The sequence below is a fragment of the Delphinus delphis genome, chromosome 14 (assembly GCF_949987515.2).
Source record: "Delphinus delphis chromosome 14, mDelDel1.2, whole genome shotgun sequence".
NCBI classification, from domain to species: domain Eukaryota; kingdom Metazoa; phylum Chordata; class Mammalia; order Artiodactyla; family Delphinidae; genus Delphinus; species Delphinus delphis.
Genome location: NC_082696.1, coordinates 8,740,865 through 8,756,169, shown reverse-complemented (window position 1 = coordinate 8,756,169; position 15,305 = coordinate 8,740,865). Strand labels below are relative to the sequence as shown.

The window sequence follows — 15,305 nt, the reverse complement described above, 5'->3', positions numbered from 1 at the left end:
GGCTGCATACAATTCCACTAAGTAATGCCCCACACTTGAGTGTGCTCACTTCCAATTTTCAGCTTTGAGAATGCTGCTATTGAGACAATGACCTATTTCTAGTTGGGTCACCCCCTCCCCCATCAAAAAAAAAAATCGTGGGAATACAGAGCCGTATTGGAACTAGCCGGGAACAAACAGTTCTGTGCGTTTCCAAGTCGACTGCAATTCTGACTAGAGCTCTCCTTTAATAAAAGGTGTGTGGAGGGCGAGAGGGCCCAGGTGGGATTAAATCAGTCCCTCATCTGATCAGAACACCAAAGGTCTAAGAACTGCGGTTCTGCTCCGGGGATCCATGGAGAACTGCTCCCTGGGACCCAGCAGCAGGCTCCCCGGGAACCCAGACCCCAGGGGAAGGAGCGTCCCTTCCCGCTTTCTCTCTCTAGTGACTCACGGATTTGGTGATTTGAAAAGTGACAGCATCTTTCCCTTCCACCCCTATAATATGCTTTTAAAAAACCACCTTTTGGGGCTTCCCTGGTGGCGCAGTGGTTGAGAGTCCGCCTGCCGATGCAGGGGACACGGGTTCGTGTCCCGGTCCGGGAAGATCCCACATGCCGCGGAGCGGCTGGGCCCGTGGGCCATGGCCGTTGAGCCTGTGCTCCGCAACGGGAGAGGCCACAACAGTGAGAGGCCCGTGTACCGCAAAACAAACAAAAAAAAAAACAAAAAAACCCCCCAAAAAACCCCCACCTTTTTATTTTGAAAAATTCGAAACATTCACAAAAGCAGAGAGAACAGTGCGACGAGCTGGCGTGTGCTCTGCATCCACCTGCGACACGGCTACTTCTCTTCCAGCGTTCTTGACTCATTTACTCCTTCTACCACTTAAAACATTTTTTTTTTTCTGGCACATTTTAAGACCATTGTGTATCATTTCACTTGTAAAAACTTTGGTATGTAGCCCTAATGGACTTTAAATATGAATATATTTTAAGCTTACACACACACATATATATAAGCATACACATATATAAAACCACCACACCACTGTCATAGCCAACATAATTAAAAACTATTCCTTAATATTTAAACTTTAGTCAATAGTCAACTGCTCCCCATTGCCTCAAAACTCTCTTTTTACAGTTGATTTGTAAATCATATAATGCCCTTTGGAGCTTTGTCATCCCATTATATTTCCAAACTGCCCTGTTTGGCCACTTTCTTAATAAACATCAAGTTTCCCCCACCTTATCTCCCCATCTAAGTCCCACTTAAGTGTCTCACCCAAATAGCAATGTATTATGTAAGCAGATACTTGAACGCCCAAGAAACAACATCCGTAATTATGTAACCAAGGCAATGAAACATCTCAACAAGGATACTAGGCTAACATACATATTACGTTTTCACAAATAAAGAGGTGGTTCCAGTTTAAAATTTGTCCTAAGCTTTTACCAAGTGATCTGTGATTCAATTTGCTCTTTAAAAATGTAAGGAACAAGGGTAACAGGAGAGGCCACACAGTGAGAGGCCCGCGTACCGCAAAAAAAAAAAAAAAGTAAGGAATAAGACTGGATATCCTTCTAAGACTTATTTTATTAAAAAAACCTATAGATGCAATAATTGTACAATAGGCAAAATATTATTCAAAAAGTATAAATTTCACCAAACCACATGCTTGAGAAATGATGGAAGAATCCAAGCAGGTATGGCAAATGACGACATACTTATCACCAAACCTAGGTGAAAACAGGTCCTTGGAGAAATATCAACTTGGTTCGTGGTGCAATGTCAAGTGATTTACCAAAAAACAAACAAAAATATGTCACGCTCTGCCCATTCCTAAGTCACTCTGCCCAACGGTTTCAACTCTTCACGCAACAAGAGTCAGTGGAAAGAACAAAACTACCTGTACCTCTTGGCAAAGCCGGGATGAGAACTGACCTCAGCTCCCACCACTCCCTGACAGCAGGTATTTGTCTTCTCCACTACAGTGCGGGCGTCTTGAAAGCAGGTACTGCTCCCCTTTTGTGCACCAATGTATCCCCAGGACCTAAAAAACCTGGCTGGCGCACAGTAGGTACTCTACTTGTTGAATGAACAAAGGAATTTTATGGAGGGATGTGGGAGCAGGAGAAAGGGGAGGCCCAATCTATTGCATTATTAGTCTAAGTCAGAAAAAAAAAATGCCCATCATGAGGTATGAAAGCTTTTAATCGGATTAGAATTCAGTAGTTACAAGTGGAGTTGGCCACCTTTACTCTGTCCTCTGTGCCAGGCAGGTCCTCGGATCCTGCTTCCCAGATGAGGAAGCAGGGCTCAGGGAGGTTGGGATGCTCGCCCGAGGTCGCCCACTCAGAGGCAGGCCTGTTCACCTGCTCGCTCATCCTCCTTCCCTGTATTTATCTGCCAATAAAGCAAGCATTTAAAGTTTGTTCTAGAAGCAGATAATGATGCTTTCTCTTCCCCCAAAGCACTTGGCTTCTCACTTTGTGGCCAGGAAAGATAGAAAGCAAAGAAACAAGTATCTGTCACTGTTCAGGGTAGAAATAAGTTGAAGTAAATAAAGCAGCAAGGGGTAGACAGGGAGGGGCTCTACCAACCGGGGATCAAATGATAAAACTATCTACACTCAAACTTTCAGACACAGACAATAGTTAATTTTAAACGATCAGTGATAAAAACACAACTCATTCATCTAACATTCTCTTTCCAACTCAAACATCAGGTACAAATTGCTTTCTTTTAGCATATGCCAGAAACCTGTCATCACACAATAGCTTAGCAAACGGGACACAAGACGCTACCACCTTCTCCATAGAAACAAGACCCGCGGAACAGCAGCCTTGTTTAAAACATGACCTCAGCCCCAGCCATGCCTGCTCCTTGGTGACAGCACTCACAGTACACGTCCAGGCTCAGGCCTGTGACGCACTGGACACAGACGAACAGAACAGGTTCTTCGTACTTTAGCAAAAAATTTTTAAAAATTGGAACCAATGGGGTGGATCTGCTTCCAAATATTATTAGCTTAGTCATTAAATATATACAAGGTTGTAACAAAGGCTTAACAACAATTACTTTTACCCTAAAGCAGGGGTTGGCAAATCTTTCCGGTAATGGGCCGGACAGTTAAGTATTTTAGGCTTTGGGGGCCGTATTTGTCACCGGCTGCATGTTCTTGTTGTTGTTGCTTTGAAAAATCCCTTTAAATTGTAAAAAACCAATCCTAGCTAGGTAGCCCACGCAAAAACAGGCCACAGCCAGATGTGGCCTTTACCTACCCCATCCTGAAGTAAAAACAATTATTTACACTATCTGATATGACAATTTTTTTGGTCTTGACAGTTTCAAACTGATCATCTCTCAGGCAAAAACAGAAAAGAAAATTAGGTTGTGGAAAGTGACTTCAAGTTTAACAGAATGGAAAGCAAAGTCTCACACTGTTTATTACAGTTTCATCCGTTATCAATAAAAGTCGGATCAAGGTCAGAAAATTTTCATTTTGCTTTTAAGGTTTGTTTTCTCAAGTATATTAGGTTAAAAAGATAATTATTATGTTAATGCACATTTCCTTTGAAACAGCATTACTGTTTATCTATAGGTGTTTAAAAGGTCTTGGAGAATGCAATGTGAATCATAATCCAAGGAAAACAGAACTGACCACTGCTGCTGCCTGAATTCGCCAGTGCCCAAAGGCAGAAGGGTAACTCCTATGCACCCCTCAACACCCACCTAAAGAATCTCACCCAGCTGGGAGGCATTCCCTGGCTCTCTAGGGTACACAATATTCTGTATCTCTATTACCACACTTACTATACTGCACTGCAATTCTTTGTTTACATATCTGACTCCCCTACTAGACTGAGAATCCCTTCAAGGCAAAAACCTATCCTATTTATTTTTATAGACCTGGCACCTAGCGCATATAATAGGGCTTCAATAAATGAGGAAGGAACCCATGTGACCTACAAGGGAATACTGACAACTAGAAGACACAGAAGACATAGAGGATGAGAAGGAGATAAAGTGTTCCTTTTTACTAAATAACTCAAATGTTTCACGTTGCTGTTTCCCTTGGAAGATCTATTGACAAACTTTACCTGGTTTATAGCAACTCAGGAACTAAAGCCCTTAGCTTTAGCTACAGGTTGCACTGAAACGTTTGTAAAATATGTTTCAGGGGAAAAGAGCACACAGGAAATAAAGCTTACAGCATCTGAAGATAAATTGTTTGGATTTCATAGGTATAAGCTCTATCTCAGTTTATCTCACGTTCTCTTCACTTAAAAACTTTGTTTTTTTACTTCCATTTTACAAATGACGAAACTGAGGTTCACAGAAACTAAATGGCTTGCCAAAGTACAGGTAAATATAATAAATTAATTATGAAACTATTCTTTTTACAGCTCTTTGCATTTTTACTTAGAAAAATTATGTATATTAATTATATATTAAGTATTTCACTTTATAGTCAGAAGTCTCTAACTCACATCACAGCACAATGTTTATTTTTCTTTCTTTCTTAAAAAAAAACTACAGAAGTCTGGAATAAAATCTTTATTCTTTACATCAAAAGCCATAGATACTAAGCATGTTAGAAGGAAAATAATGCAACCTTCTGGTCTCTTCAGTAAGTATTCCATATTTAATTAATAGTGGCAGACACACAGTGTTTAAATTATATAAATATATATATATATTTTAACATCTTTATTGGAGTATAATTGTTTTACAGTGTTGTATAGTGTTTAAATTAAAAACTGACTGGAGTGGTTGAAGAATCCCAAGTGTAGTTACTACTGAAATTAAATAAAATATAGAGGATAATTCAAAATGCATTCACTGATTTTGAAAAAAGACTGAATTCTACTACTTCAGATTAGAGTTGAAATGTCTAAATACTGTAAGAAAGAGGCATATTGAATCATCCAAAGAATCTCCAAATTGTCAGATTCACAGAAGTTAAAAAAAAATTAAAGAACTACGATAATTCACTAAGAATAGTGATGGTGCTTTCCTTTCCCAAACTGCAAGTACGAATAAAATTATTCAAAATGTTGTTAGAAATCACAATATTATTTAGGATGGTAACTAAACAGAGAGGCCGGCACGGAAGGCTAAGAGAAGCAAGAAAAGAAGACAAAGGAATGGGGTCTCTTTGTTCCCTGCCATTTAATAGGAAATGTTGGCCTCTTTTTCCCCTTTAGAAACAAAGAGAGCCAAAATCTGACAGCTCGCCGGTCACTGCCAAATTAAACTCTGCAGCTGGACACCTGCGGACAGAAGCTCAAATCAGAGAGATTCTCTCCTGCACCGCAGCTGGTCCTGTCTTTCTGGAGCCTGAGCCCCATCTCCTTTTTCCCACCTCGGCCGCGTTCCAGACACCAATGAGGGCACCCGTGGCGCTAGGAGCTGGGACCGCGTACCCGCCTTCATGAGACCGTGAGAGCCTTCGCCTGGACGGAGGCTCCGGAACCACACTGGGCTTCGCTGCCCACGCACGACCACCAGCATCAACCCCACCGAGAGAGAGGAATATATAAAAACTGTCCTTTTCCTATGAAATCATCAGTGCCCGAACTCTGGGGTGCATCAGAACCGTCTGGGGACCTAAAGCACAGACATCCAGTCCTCCCAGCCCTGGAGATGGGGATTCAGCAGTCCTGTGAGGGACCGGGCAGCTTAACGTCTTCAGATAATCGCGTAACCGAATGTGGGAACCCTGTAGTAAATTAATGCTAACTTTGAACTACGTGCGTCTACAGTGTGTACGTACACTCAGGAGGAACATAAGAAAGCTGCTGGGTCATTTTTAGTCTACGTGGATTTAAAAACACTATCGTTTAATAAGTCTGGTATTTGTATACATTCTGGCAGGGGGCAGCGGTTACAATAATGAAAGAAGGTGAGGAGTTCTTTCATCAATCACAGTCACAAATGTATTAACAACATGTACAAACCAAACCCTCAACCTCCCCTCCCACACCCGATCCTTTTCCAGGTTCCTTATCTCAGGGAACGGCACCACCATCCAAACACTTACACAAGCCAGACACCAGAAGGCAGCCTCGACACCGCTCTGCCCCTGCACGGTGATCCATCACCGAGTCCTATCAAGTTCACCTCCCAGACACATGTGCTTCTCTCCACCCGCAGCCCGGCCCTGGTCCAGGCTGCCACCACCTCCCACAGCCCAGCACCTCCTGCTGACTCGGGTACGGCAGCTGCAGTGACCTTCCAAAAGGCTGATCTGATCAGGTCACCTCCTTCCAGTCAAAACCCTTCAGCGCTTCCCCGAGTTAAGCCCCCATGTAGCTGTTTCCCGTCTCGCTGCAGGGTATGTCCCCTGTCTCCCTCCTTCACCTGGAGGACGCCCCTTCACTCTTCACATCGCTCAGCACAGTCACGACGTGCGTCGGGGTGCGTTCCTGATCCCCGATGAGCACTCCCCCTACGCACACGCCATCGCACACATTCAAGTTATTCTACGACTACAGTCTGTTCCTCTCACCAGACTGTAAATCCATGACGACAGGGACTGTTTCGTGTCTGCTCACCTCGGCAGCCTCGACATCCAGCACAGTAACGCAGTAAACGTCTGCCGAATGAACGCGTGAACGTACAGACACACTCGCTGTGCCTTCCAGTGTGACGACAAATGACTAAGCCCAGCCAGCGCTCCTTACCGCCACATGGGAAAACCTTAGCTGCCTAACTCACCATCTGCGTGCGGTGAAGGAGGGGCACGGGGAAAACAGATCCCATGTGTGCTCAACGGAGCGGGGGGATGTATTAGGATATTCAGTGAATTCTGACCATGTTAAAATATTTAGTGGAAGAGGCTAGTATTCTCAAGAGACAAGGTCATCTCAGAAACTACCTTAAGATTTTGGCATAGGGCAGAATTTTGAACACACTTTCAGAGTTTTCCTACTGAAGGGAGAAAACTTACTTTTACATTAGAAGTTTCCATATCGACACTTTAGGAATGAACAGCTAAGGCATCCACAGGTGCCACTTAAAGGCAGTTCAGGCTAAACTTCTCAGAAAACAGCTTTAAGAGAGCTTGGCCTTGAGCACAACACCCTTTTCATCCCCAAGCTTGACGGCAGTGGTTTTCCTTCCTGACGCCCCACGCCTCCTCTCTGTCACAATGAAGAAAGCGAGTATGGGGGAAAGGAAGAAGGAAGGGGAAAGGAGCCCGCTGGTCACCCTCAGCCGGACCGTGGGCAGGAGGGCTGCTCCCTGAGCCAGAGCCCTGGGCACCAAGCCCGTGCCCCTCCCCAGATGACAGGGACACACCAGGCCAAACCGGCCAGCTGGGCAGAGGGCGTGGTGCCTCTGGACCTCAAACCATCCTCCTTCAAAGTCTACCCATCACACAAGAGTAGAGCCCAGAGCACCTGGGAAAAGCAATGCACCACAGCCCTGGAGTGCCGGCGGGGGGCCGCCCCGGGGGGGTGGGGGGGGGGATGGAGCAAGACCTCTCAGTCTGCCTGCCCATCTCTGCACCGGTGGCTTTCCTCTCAGCTGTGTCACACTTTACCTAAGCCTCTTTCCTTCCTGGATGGCTCCCAGCGGGTTTTCCAGCTCCCATTCCAGTGTTTGCCTGTGTCTGGGCTTGGGTCCCAGCCTGCAAGCTCCCCAAAGACAAGATCTGTTGCAACCGTCTGTGCGATACCCTGTGCCTGGCGCCGGGGCGACAGATGCTCACTGAACGTGTGGACGTGCAATGTCTTTAACGAGTGGTGATCGCGGAAGCAGTATTAAGAGAAAACGCAACAAGTAAATATTATTTCATTTATATAATTGTTTTACAAACAGAGTCATCCACTGACTCTGTTCAGACATACCAATCAACAACACTTTGCCTGACGAATTCAAGAGGTCTGGAGGAGACTCAAACCGTGACTATGCAGACGTAGCCATCTTTATGGTCTGCCTTCAATCCTGCTGTTAGAAATCATCATGGGAAGCCACCTAACAAAATTCTTAATCTGGGCTTAATAGGAATCAATAAACCATTTGTTCAAAGGACACATCTGTAGAGCTTGTTATTGGATGGTTCAGCTTTAACATCTAGGAGGGAGCAAAAAACAACAGTAACAAAAACTAGATCCTCTATAACAGCCTTAGAAGTGCCTATCAGCCAGTAAGCTCTTAGTGATCTCTGGAGTGGCCCTCATACGATTCACCTGGAGAAAGACTTAAGTGTATCCATCTTACAAGGCAAAATCTGCAAGACCCTCCCCCACCAAAAAAGAGTCAGGTAGAAATTTCCTATGGAAAACAGCTGTGACTCACGTAAAAGGGGCACTCACAATACCACCTGGAGATAATTGAAAATATTATACAAAATATAGTCTTTCAAAATCTTACTCTGGTTATTGGGACCCTAACATACAAAGATGTTACAAGTTAAGGATGGCTACCATCCTTCCTTAACAGTTCAACAACGATCTTCACTTTGTCGGAAGAACATTTTCCAAGTTTCTGATCCATCATAAAGGAACTTCAAAGCCAAATAAAAACACACCTGCCCTAAGAAATAAAGAGAGAGCCTTAAAAAGGAAGAGCACTCTGACACACATCACAACATGGATGAGTCTTGAGGACATCGTGCTAAGTGAAATGAGCCAGCCACAAGAGGACAACTGCTGTGGAGTCTCACTTATACGAGGCACCTAGGCGAGTCAACTCACGGAGACAGAAAGTAGAGGCGTGGCTGCCAGGGGCTGGAGGGAGGGGGAGATGGGAAGTTAGTGCTTAATGTGTACAGTGTTTCTCTTTGGAAAGATGAAAAGGTTCTGGAGCTGGACGGTGGTGACGGGTGCACAACAATGTGAATGCGCTTAATGCCACTGAACCCTAACTTAAAAACAGTTACAATGGTAAACTGTACGGTAATGTAAATTTACTACCAAAATTAAAAGACAGAAGAAGAATAAAAGAGATTACAGATCCTTATGAGAAAGAAAAATAGCGACAGGAAACAGATTTACTGACTTTTTTTCTGAGTGATATTTTAAAAGCTGAACTCTGCATCTTTTCTTTTAATGAAATAAAGAAAACTTCACCAGGAAACGTAATCTCCTGATCACTGCTCTGTGTAACACAGCACAGGACTGTGCCCTGAGTAAGATGTTGTGCCTGGGTCTGTTTTATATCACAGGAATTGTAAACCCTGAGTGTCACATGCCAATCGCAAATTGTAAATGAAAAGAAGAATTCTGTGTAGGAAAAAAATTTCTGCATCACGAATAAATCATCTTGATGATGTAACCTAGGCAAAAGCTCTACTGGCTTCTGAATCTTTTAGCATATTAACATAGTAATTTATTTAACCTAACAGTAAAGCAAAACTTTAATAAAGAACTCCTTTTAGAGAATCTAAAATTTAACAGTAGAAAAAACACATAAGCACTGACTACAGAACGAACTCTTTTGAAAAAACAAGAAATAAATCCCACATGTGTTTTATTGCAATTTTTCATGAATCCAGATATTCTCTCCACCGTGATTCAAAACTCCAAAATCTTCTCCCCAATATCTAGCCACCAGTTCACCTGTGTTAAAGCTGGTAGAACAGATACAACTCTAAAAGAAACGCTGGTCACAAAGAACCTGCCTCGTTCCCACAACTTAAATGAAAGCCTTATATAAAAGCCCAGCCTGGCCACAATCTACCCGAGATGGCAACATAATCAGATGCAGGGGGACAGAGATGGGCGCACAGCAGCTCTCCAGTCAGCTGACGTTTACGATATGCACCGGCAGTGCAGGACTAGAGGGCCCAGGAGCCTCCTAATCAAACTCCAGGGCTACCTTCCTTCATCTGCAATTCAAATTCATTACTAAACCTCTTTCAGATAGGAATCCTGCTGCCACCAGCACATTCCCGGGTTAACAGAGCACAGCTTCACGGGCCTGTCGTAAAATGGACTGGAACGAAGCTGCCCCCAGAAGGACAGCGTCTTCTCTGCCGGATGCCCTTTAAAGCGCCAAAGGAAGAGCTGGGGTGCAGCTGGCTCCAGACCCTCGAAAGGAGTTGGCGTGCTCCGTCGGAAGCCACCTGACTCTCCCTGCGATTTAGACGACTTTTCTTTTTAAGAAACTTCCAAGTTGCATTAGAATACAGATTTTAAACAGATCGAAACCGCGTAAAAGGGGATTCTAATTTTTATAAAAGACCCAAACCACTGGGGGCGGGGCGGGGGCTCGCAAACAATACTGTAGAGAGAAAAGCATCATAACCTTGTTTTCTCCAGGAGTTCCACAAAGAACCAACTAATAACAAAGAGAGGAGACAATTGACTACTCCTGTCCTCTCGTCCGTTTAGAAAAGAGCTCTATTCTACAAAAAAAACTGCCCCAACACCTCGCCCAGGTAACTCCATTTGAAAATAAAGCCCGAAGCATCCGACCCCGCCCAGAAATTGGGTTACTTACTGGTTTCGGCATTTTCGGTTCCTGATGGGTCTTTCTCAGTCTCCTGGAAACACACTCTCCAGCAGCAGCTGAAACGGTTTTCCCGACCTAGAGGCAGAGGAAACCCCTTTAGAGCGCCCAGCAGCCCTCCTCCGGCTCCCGCCGCCGCCCCGAGACTCGGCGCCCACCGCGCGCTGCTGCTTAAGAACCGGCCGGGCGGGCGCCGGGATGAGTCACCGCCCAACCTGCAATTACGGCGGGCCGGGCGGGCGGGACCTGCGCGGAGGGGCTGCGGGGGACCGCGGGGCGAGGGGCGGGCACCCGGCGGGGAGGGGGCCGGGTGGGCGGGGCGGGGAGCGCGGAGCCCGGGCGGCGGGGCGGGGAGCGCGGAGCCCGGGCGGCGGGGGAGGGGACCTCGGCGCAGGGCGCGCAAGCAGGCGGGGAAGCCGGCGGCGAAGGGGCACGGGGCCGCTGGGCCGGGAGGGGACCGGGGCGGGGGGCGCCGGGGCGGGGGTCCCCCGAGGTATTCTTCGGGGCTTTCGGGAAACCAGACTGGAGCCCGTAAGACTGCAAGTTTCACTTTGTGAAGCAACTGTTTGCCCCAGGGCTGAAACCGCAACCGTCAAACCTTTGAGAAACACTTTTAAAAAACTGTCCCCGCCCGGGAGCGGCGAGGGCCGCCCGGCCGGGCGAGGAGGGAGGGGGCACACCCACGCAGACCGGGCTTCGCTAGCATTTGGGAGAGGAACCCGAGGGCACAGAGCAGAAAGAGGAAGGTGGCGGAGCAACCGGGGCGGCCACGCGCGCAGGTTCAGCTTCACCTGCCGTGTGTTTGGGCCGCAGGGAGAACCGCGTGGTCGGGACTCCACCGGCCCAAGACCCCAGAAGCCGGCGGCGGAGCGAGCCCGGCTCCCGTCGGGACCACCGGTCCCGGGCTCGCGCGCCGGCCGCCCCGCCGCACCTGTCGTCGAGTTCCGGCCACTGTCCCCTCCGCGGAGCGCGCGGCGCGAACCCCCCCGCCCGGCCCCGCAGCCTGTCGACCCCGGACCGCGCGGCTGGCTCACCCGCGGCTCCCGCACAGGACGGCTTCGCTCCCCGCTGTCTGTGCGTCGGTGCAGTGCGCCCGCGCAGTGCGCCCGCAGCCCGCGCTCCCGAGAGTCGCCGGCGGGGCGGGGCCCCGGGGCGGCGCCCCTAACCGCCCCGCCCGCTCGCTCGCTCGCTTGCCCGCCCGCCTGACCTGCGAGGTGCGGCTCGCGGGCAAGATGGCTGCGGCCGGCCTCCGCGCCTGGGGGCACTCCCCTCTTTCCCGGGCCCCGCCCTGCCGGCGCCCCCGAGGGCCGCGGAGACCTGGGGAGGGGGCACCCTCCGCCTCCCCCCGCTCCTCACCCCCCACACCCCACTTTCGTAAAGACCTCTCCCGCTTCGCTGCCCTTCCCCTTGCCCTTGGAGAAGAACTTCGCCGAGTTCGACTCAGCTCCCGACGGTAGATGTAAAGTGTGAGATTGTTCCGTAGTGGACAGAGGAAGACCAAGAAAATGTAAATTAGCCTGGAGGAGCCGGCCGGCGGCCACCGAGGAGGTGCTGGGCCGTTTGGGTCGGCCTGTCCCGTGGTCGGGTCATTTTGTTGTCCTTGCCCCGGGACCGAGACGGGCTTCTGAGAACCTGGGACCTGGCCGCTGTGTCTCCGCGCACGTGGCCGCCTCCGCGCTCGTATTCGGCGGAGAACACAAGCATTAGAAGGCGCTCCATCGCCGAACGCTCTTGGTTAAAGGACACACTTGTGTACTCTTCTGAGTTTCACTAGCACAAAGCTTATTGGAAATGAAATCTCCATAGGGAGAAATTCTAGGAATTATTTTAAATATATATATATATATATTTTGTAAATGCTTCTCAAGAGGAATTACACACACACACACACACACACACACACACACACACACGGACTTTGGTGGCCAGTGGGATTTGTTGTGCAGTGATTAAGAGAGCTAGCTCTAGAGCAGTGGTTCTCAAAGCATGCTTCCCAGACTAGCAGTAACAACATCACCTGGTAACTTGCAGAAATGGAAATTCACAGGTACTGCCCGGAGACCTACGGAATCAGAAACTCTAGGGCTGGGGCCCAGCAGTCGGAAAGGTGAAAGGCTAAGGGTTGAGACCGGAGAGTTTCCTGAATTCCTTTCCTGGACTCACCACTAACTCCCTGTTTGAGTTGAGTGAGTTATTTAACTCCTTGGTGAGTTAAGAGTTGTTTACCACTTTCACATCTGTAAAGTGGCATAATTATGGTACCTACTTCATAGGGTTGTTCTGAGGATTTAAGGAGTCACTACATTTAAGATGCCTAGAACAGCGCCTGGCACGTAGTAAGCACTCAACTCTAACCTGGTACTGAGAGCAACTAGTGACTTTGGGCAAAGCACCAAACTCTAAGACTCAGTTTCCCTCTTTGTAGAATAGAGATACTAGTAGCACCCACTACATGGGCTTGAAGGGATTAAATAAGACAATGTACGCGGAGTGGTTAGCACCATTCTGGCCTCCTAGTAATGCCTAACCTGTCATTGGGACGGACTACTTCTGGGGTACTCCTTGTCTCCTGTGACCCCCTCCTAGCTGCAGGTGAGTAGGGAGTATTTCAGAAGTCCAGGTGAGTAGGGAGGCCTTTTTTGAGATTTGGTTCTCTATTTGGGCAAGTCTGTTCCCTCTGGAAAACTGACTTTCTATTTTAAAGTGAAAATGTAAAGGGAACTGCATGAGGAAGGAAACTATGAAAGATATTTAACCTACAGTGATAAAGGTTCAGGTTGGATTTGTCATTCCTAGCACACTCTATCTCCACCTCTTATCATTGCCTGGAGCCTTGTTAGCTGTTTTTGGTCCCCAACTCTACTGATAGGATATGACTGTAATCTAATTTTTTATCTCATCCAGTTTATAGTATATTGTTTTAACTGGATGTTTGAAATAACAGTAGCCCAAGACCTTCTGGAGCATTTTTGCACTTTTACCCTTCAGGGGAATGCTAAAAGATGAACTGGCCTGTGGCAGTGTCATAAAAATGAAAAGATCACAGGTTTCAGAAGCATACAGACCTAAGTTTGCGTCCTGGTTCCAGCACTTACAAGCTGGTCACTTTGGGAAAGTCTCTTAACCTGACTGAACTCCCACCTCTCCATCTATAGACTGGAGATAATAATGTATATTTCATGGTGTTCTTCTGCCACTGAATTGTATAATGTGAGCATTCAACTAACTCAAATGCAACTTCTAGGTATAACTTTCTTGCATAAGTTAAAATAGTACATTGTAAATCAACTATATTTCAATTTTTTTAAAAGTCTACAAATAATAAATGCTGGAGAGGGTGTGGAGAAAAAGGAACCCTCCTACACTGTTGGTGGGAATGTACATTGGTACAACCACTATGGAGAACAGTATGGAGGTTCCTTAAAAAACTAAAAATAGAACTACCATATGACCCAGCAATCCCACTCCTGGGCATATATCCAGAGAAAATTGTAATTCTAAAAGATACATGCACCCCCGTGTTCATTGTAGCACTATTTACAATAGCCAAGACGTGGAAGCAACCTAAATGTCCATCGACAGATGAATGGATAAAGAAGATGTGGCACATATATATATATAATATTACTACATATTACTATATATTCTGTATATATGGAATATATATATAATGGCATATTACTAAGCCATAAAGAAAAGAATGAAATAATGCCATTTGCAGCAACATGGATGGACCTAGAGATGATCATACTAAGTGAAGTAAGCTAGACAAATATCATATGATATCGCTTATATGTGGAATCTTAAAAAAAAAAAAGATGCAAATGAACTTATTTCTAAAACAGAAAGAGACTCACAGACATAGAAAACAAACTTATGGTTACCAAAGGGGAAAGGGAGGTGGGGAGAGAGATAAATTAGGAGGTATATATATATATGCAACTGAATCACTGTGCTGTCCACCTGAAACTAACACAATACTGTAAATCAACTATACTTCAATAAAAAAAAGAATATACAGAGAGGCAAGGAATGATTACAAAAGAGAATGGTCACTACAGAAATCGGAAAATTATATTAATAAACTTAATTAACTAATAAAAGTAAAATAGCACAGCCATATTTTGCATATGCATTTCTCATGTCTTACATTACTGAAAGCATTAAATCTTAAATTACATGCTACTGTACAGGTTTTTATCTCCCCACACAAAAAAAATTTATACTGTCAAACTTATGAATGTTTTAAAAGGATTTTTCAAGGGTCATTTATTTTCACCCGATGGTAGAAGAACCTAAGCCCCTTCCCAACCGCTGCCCCCAACCCCGTTCCGCCCAACACACACACAAGACTGAACTCCAAGGAATCTATGCAAGTTGCTTAGGGCGGTGATACCGGATCAGGTGTGCATTAGAATCGCTCATGGATTCCCCTCTAGGAAACCCTGGGATCTTGTTTTTAACAAGTCTCCAGGTGAACCTGATGTACCCAAAGATTGTAGAACCACTGACATAGGTGTGGCAGGATCTTGACAAATGTTACTTACCTGGCCTCACCCTTCACCCTTCTTTGGTGAAGTTATTCCCCCATTTTGTAAGTCATGGTTTTGTTCACGTATGATCATCAGTGCCCTGGCAGGAAGAGAAGAAACCTGGAGCCGGGAGTCTTAGATACCATTCCCTGCTCTCGTTTCGACTAGCTATTGACCTTGAACCACTTGTGCCTCATTTCAGTGTTTTGGTTTTTCAGCCAGAGGAGGGAAATCCAACGTCTACCCACGAGCCCAGGTGAAAGGCTGTTTGTTGGTATGTTGCTTGGAGTTCTTCAGGCAAGGTTACACGAAATCGAGTTAAGGCAGCCC

At 46.4% G+C, this 15,305-nt stretch overlaps 1 protein-coding gene across 1 annotated transcript in view; it reads right to left on the bottom strand.

Annotated features, from left to right (window-relative positions):
* EZR (ezrin) overlaps positions 1-12,162 on the bottom strand; it is a 49,954-nt gene extending 37,792 nt beyond the window's left edge. The window contains 5 exon segments of the mRNA XM_060029698.1: positions 10,435-10,521; positions 11,478-11,636; positions 11,638-11,769; positions 11,771-12,009; positions 12,012-12,162. Coding sequence (XP_059885681.1) covers positions 10,435-10,521; positions 11,478-11,636; positions 11,638-11,769; positions 11,771-12,009; positions 12,012-12,162 — 768 coding nt within the window.
* Positions 12,163-15,305: the final 3,143 nt, after the last annotated feature.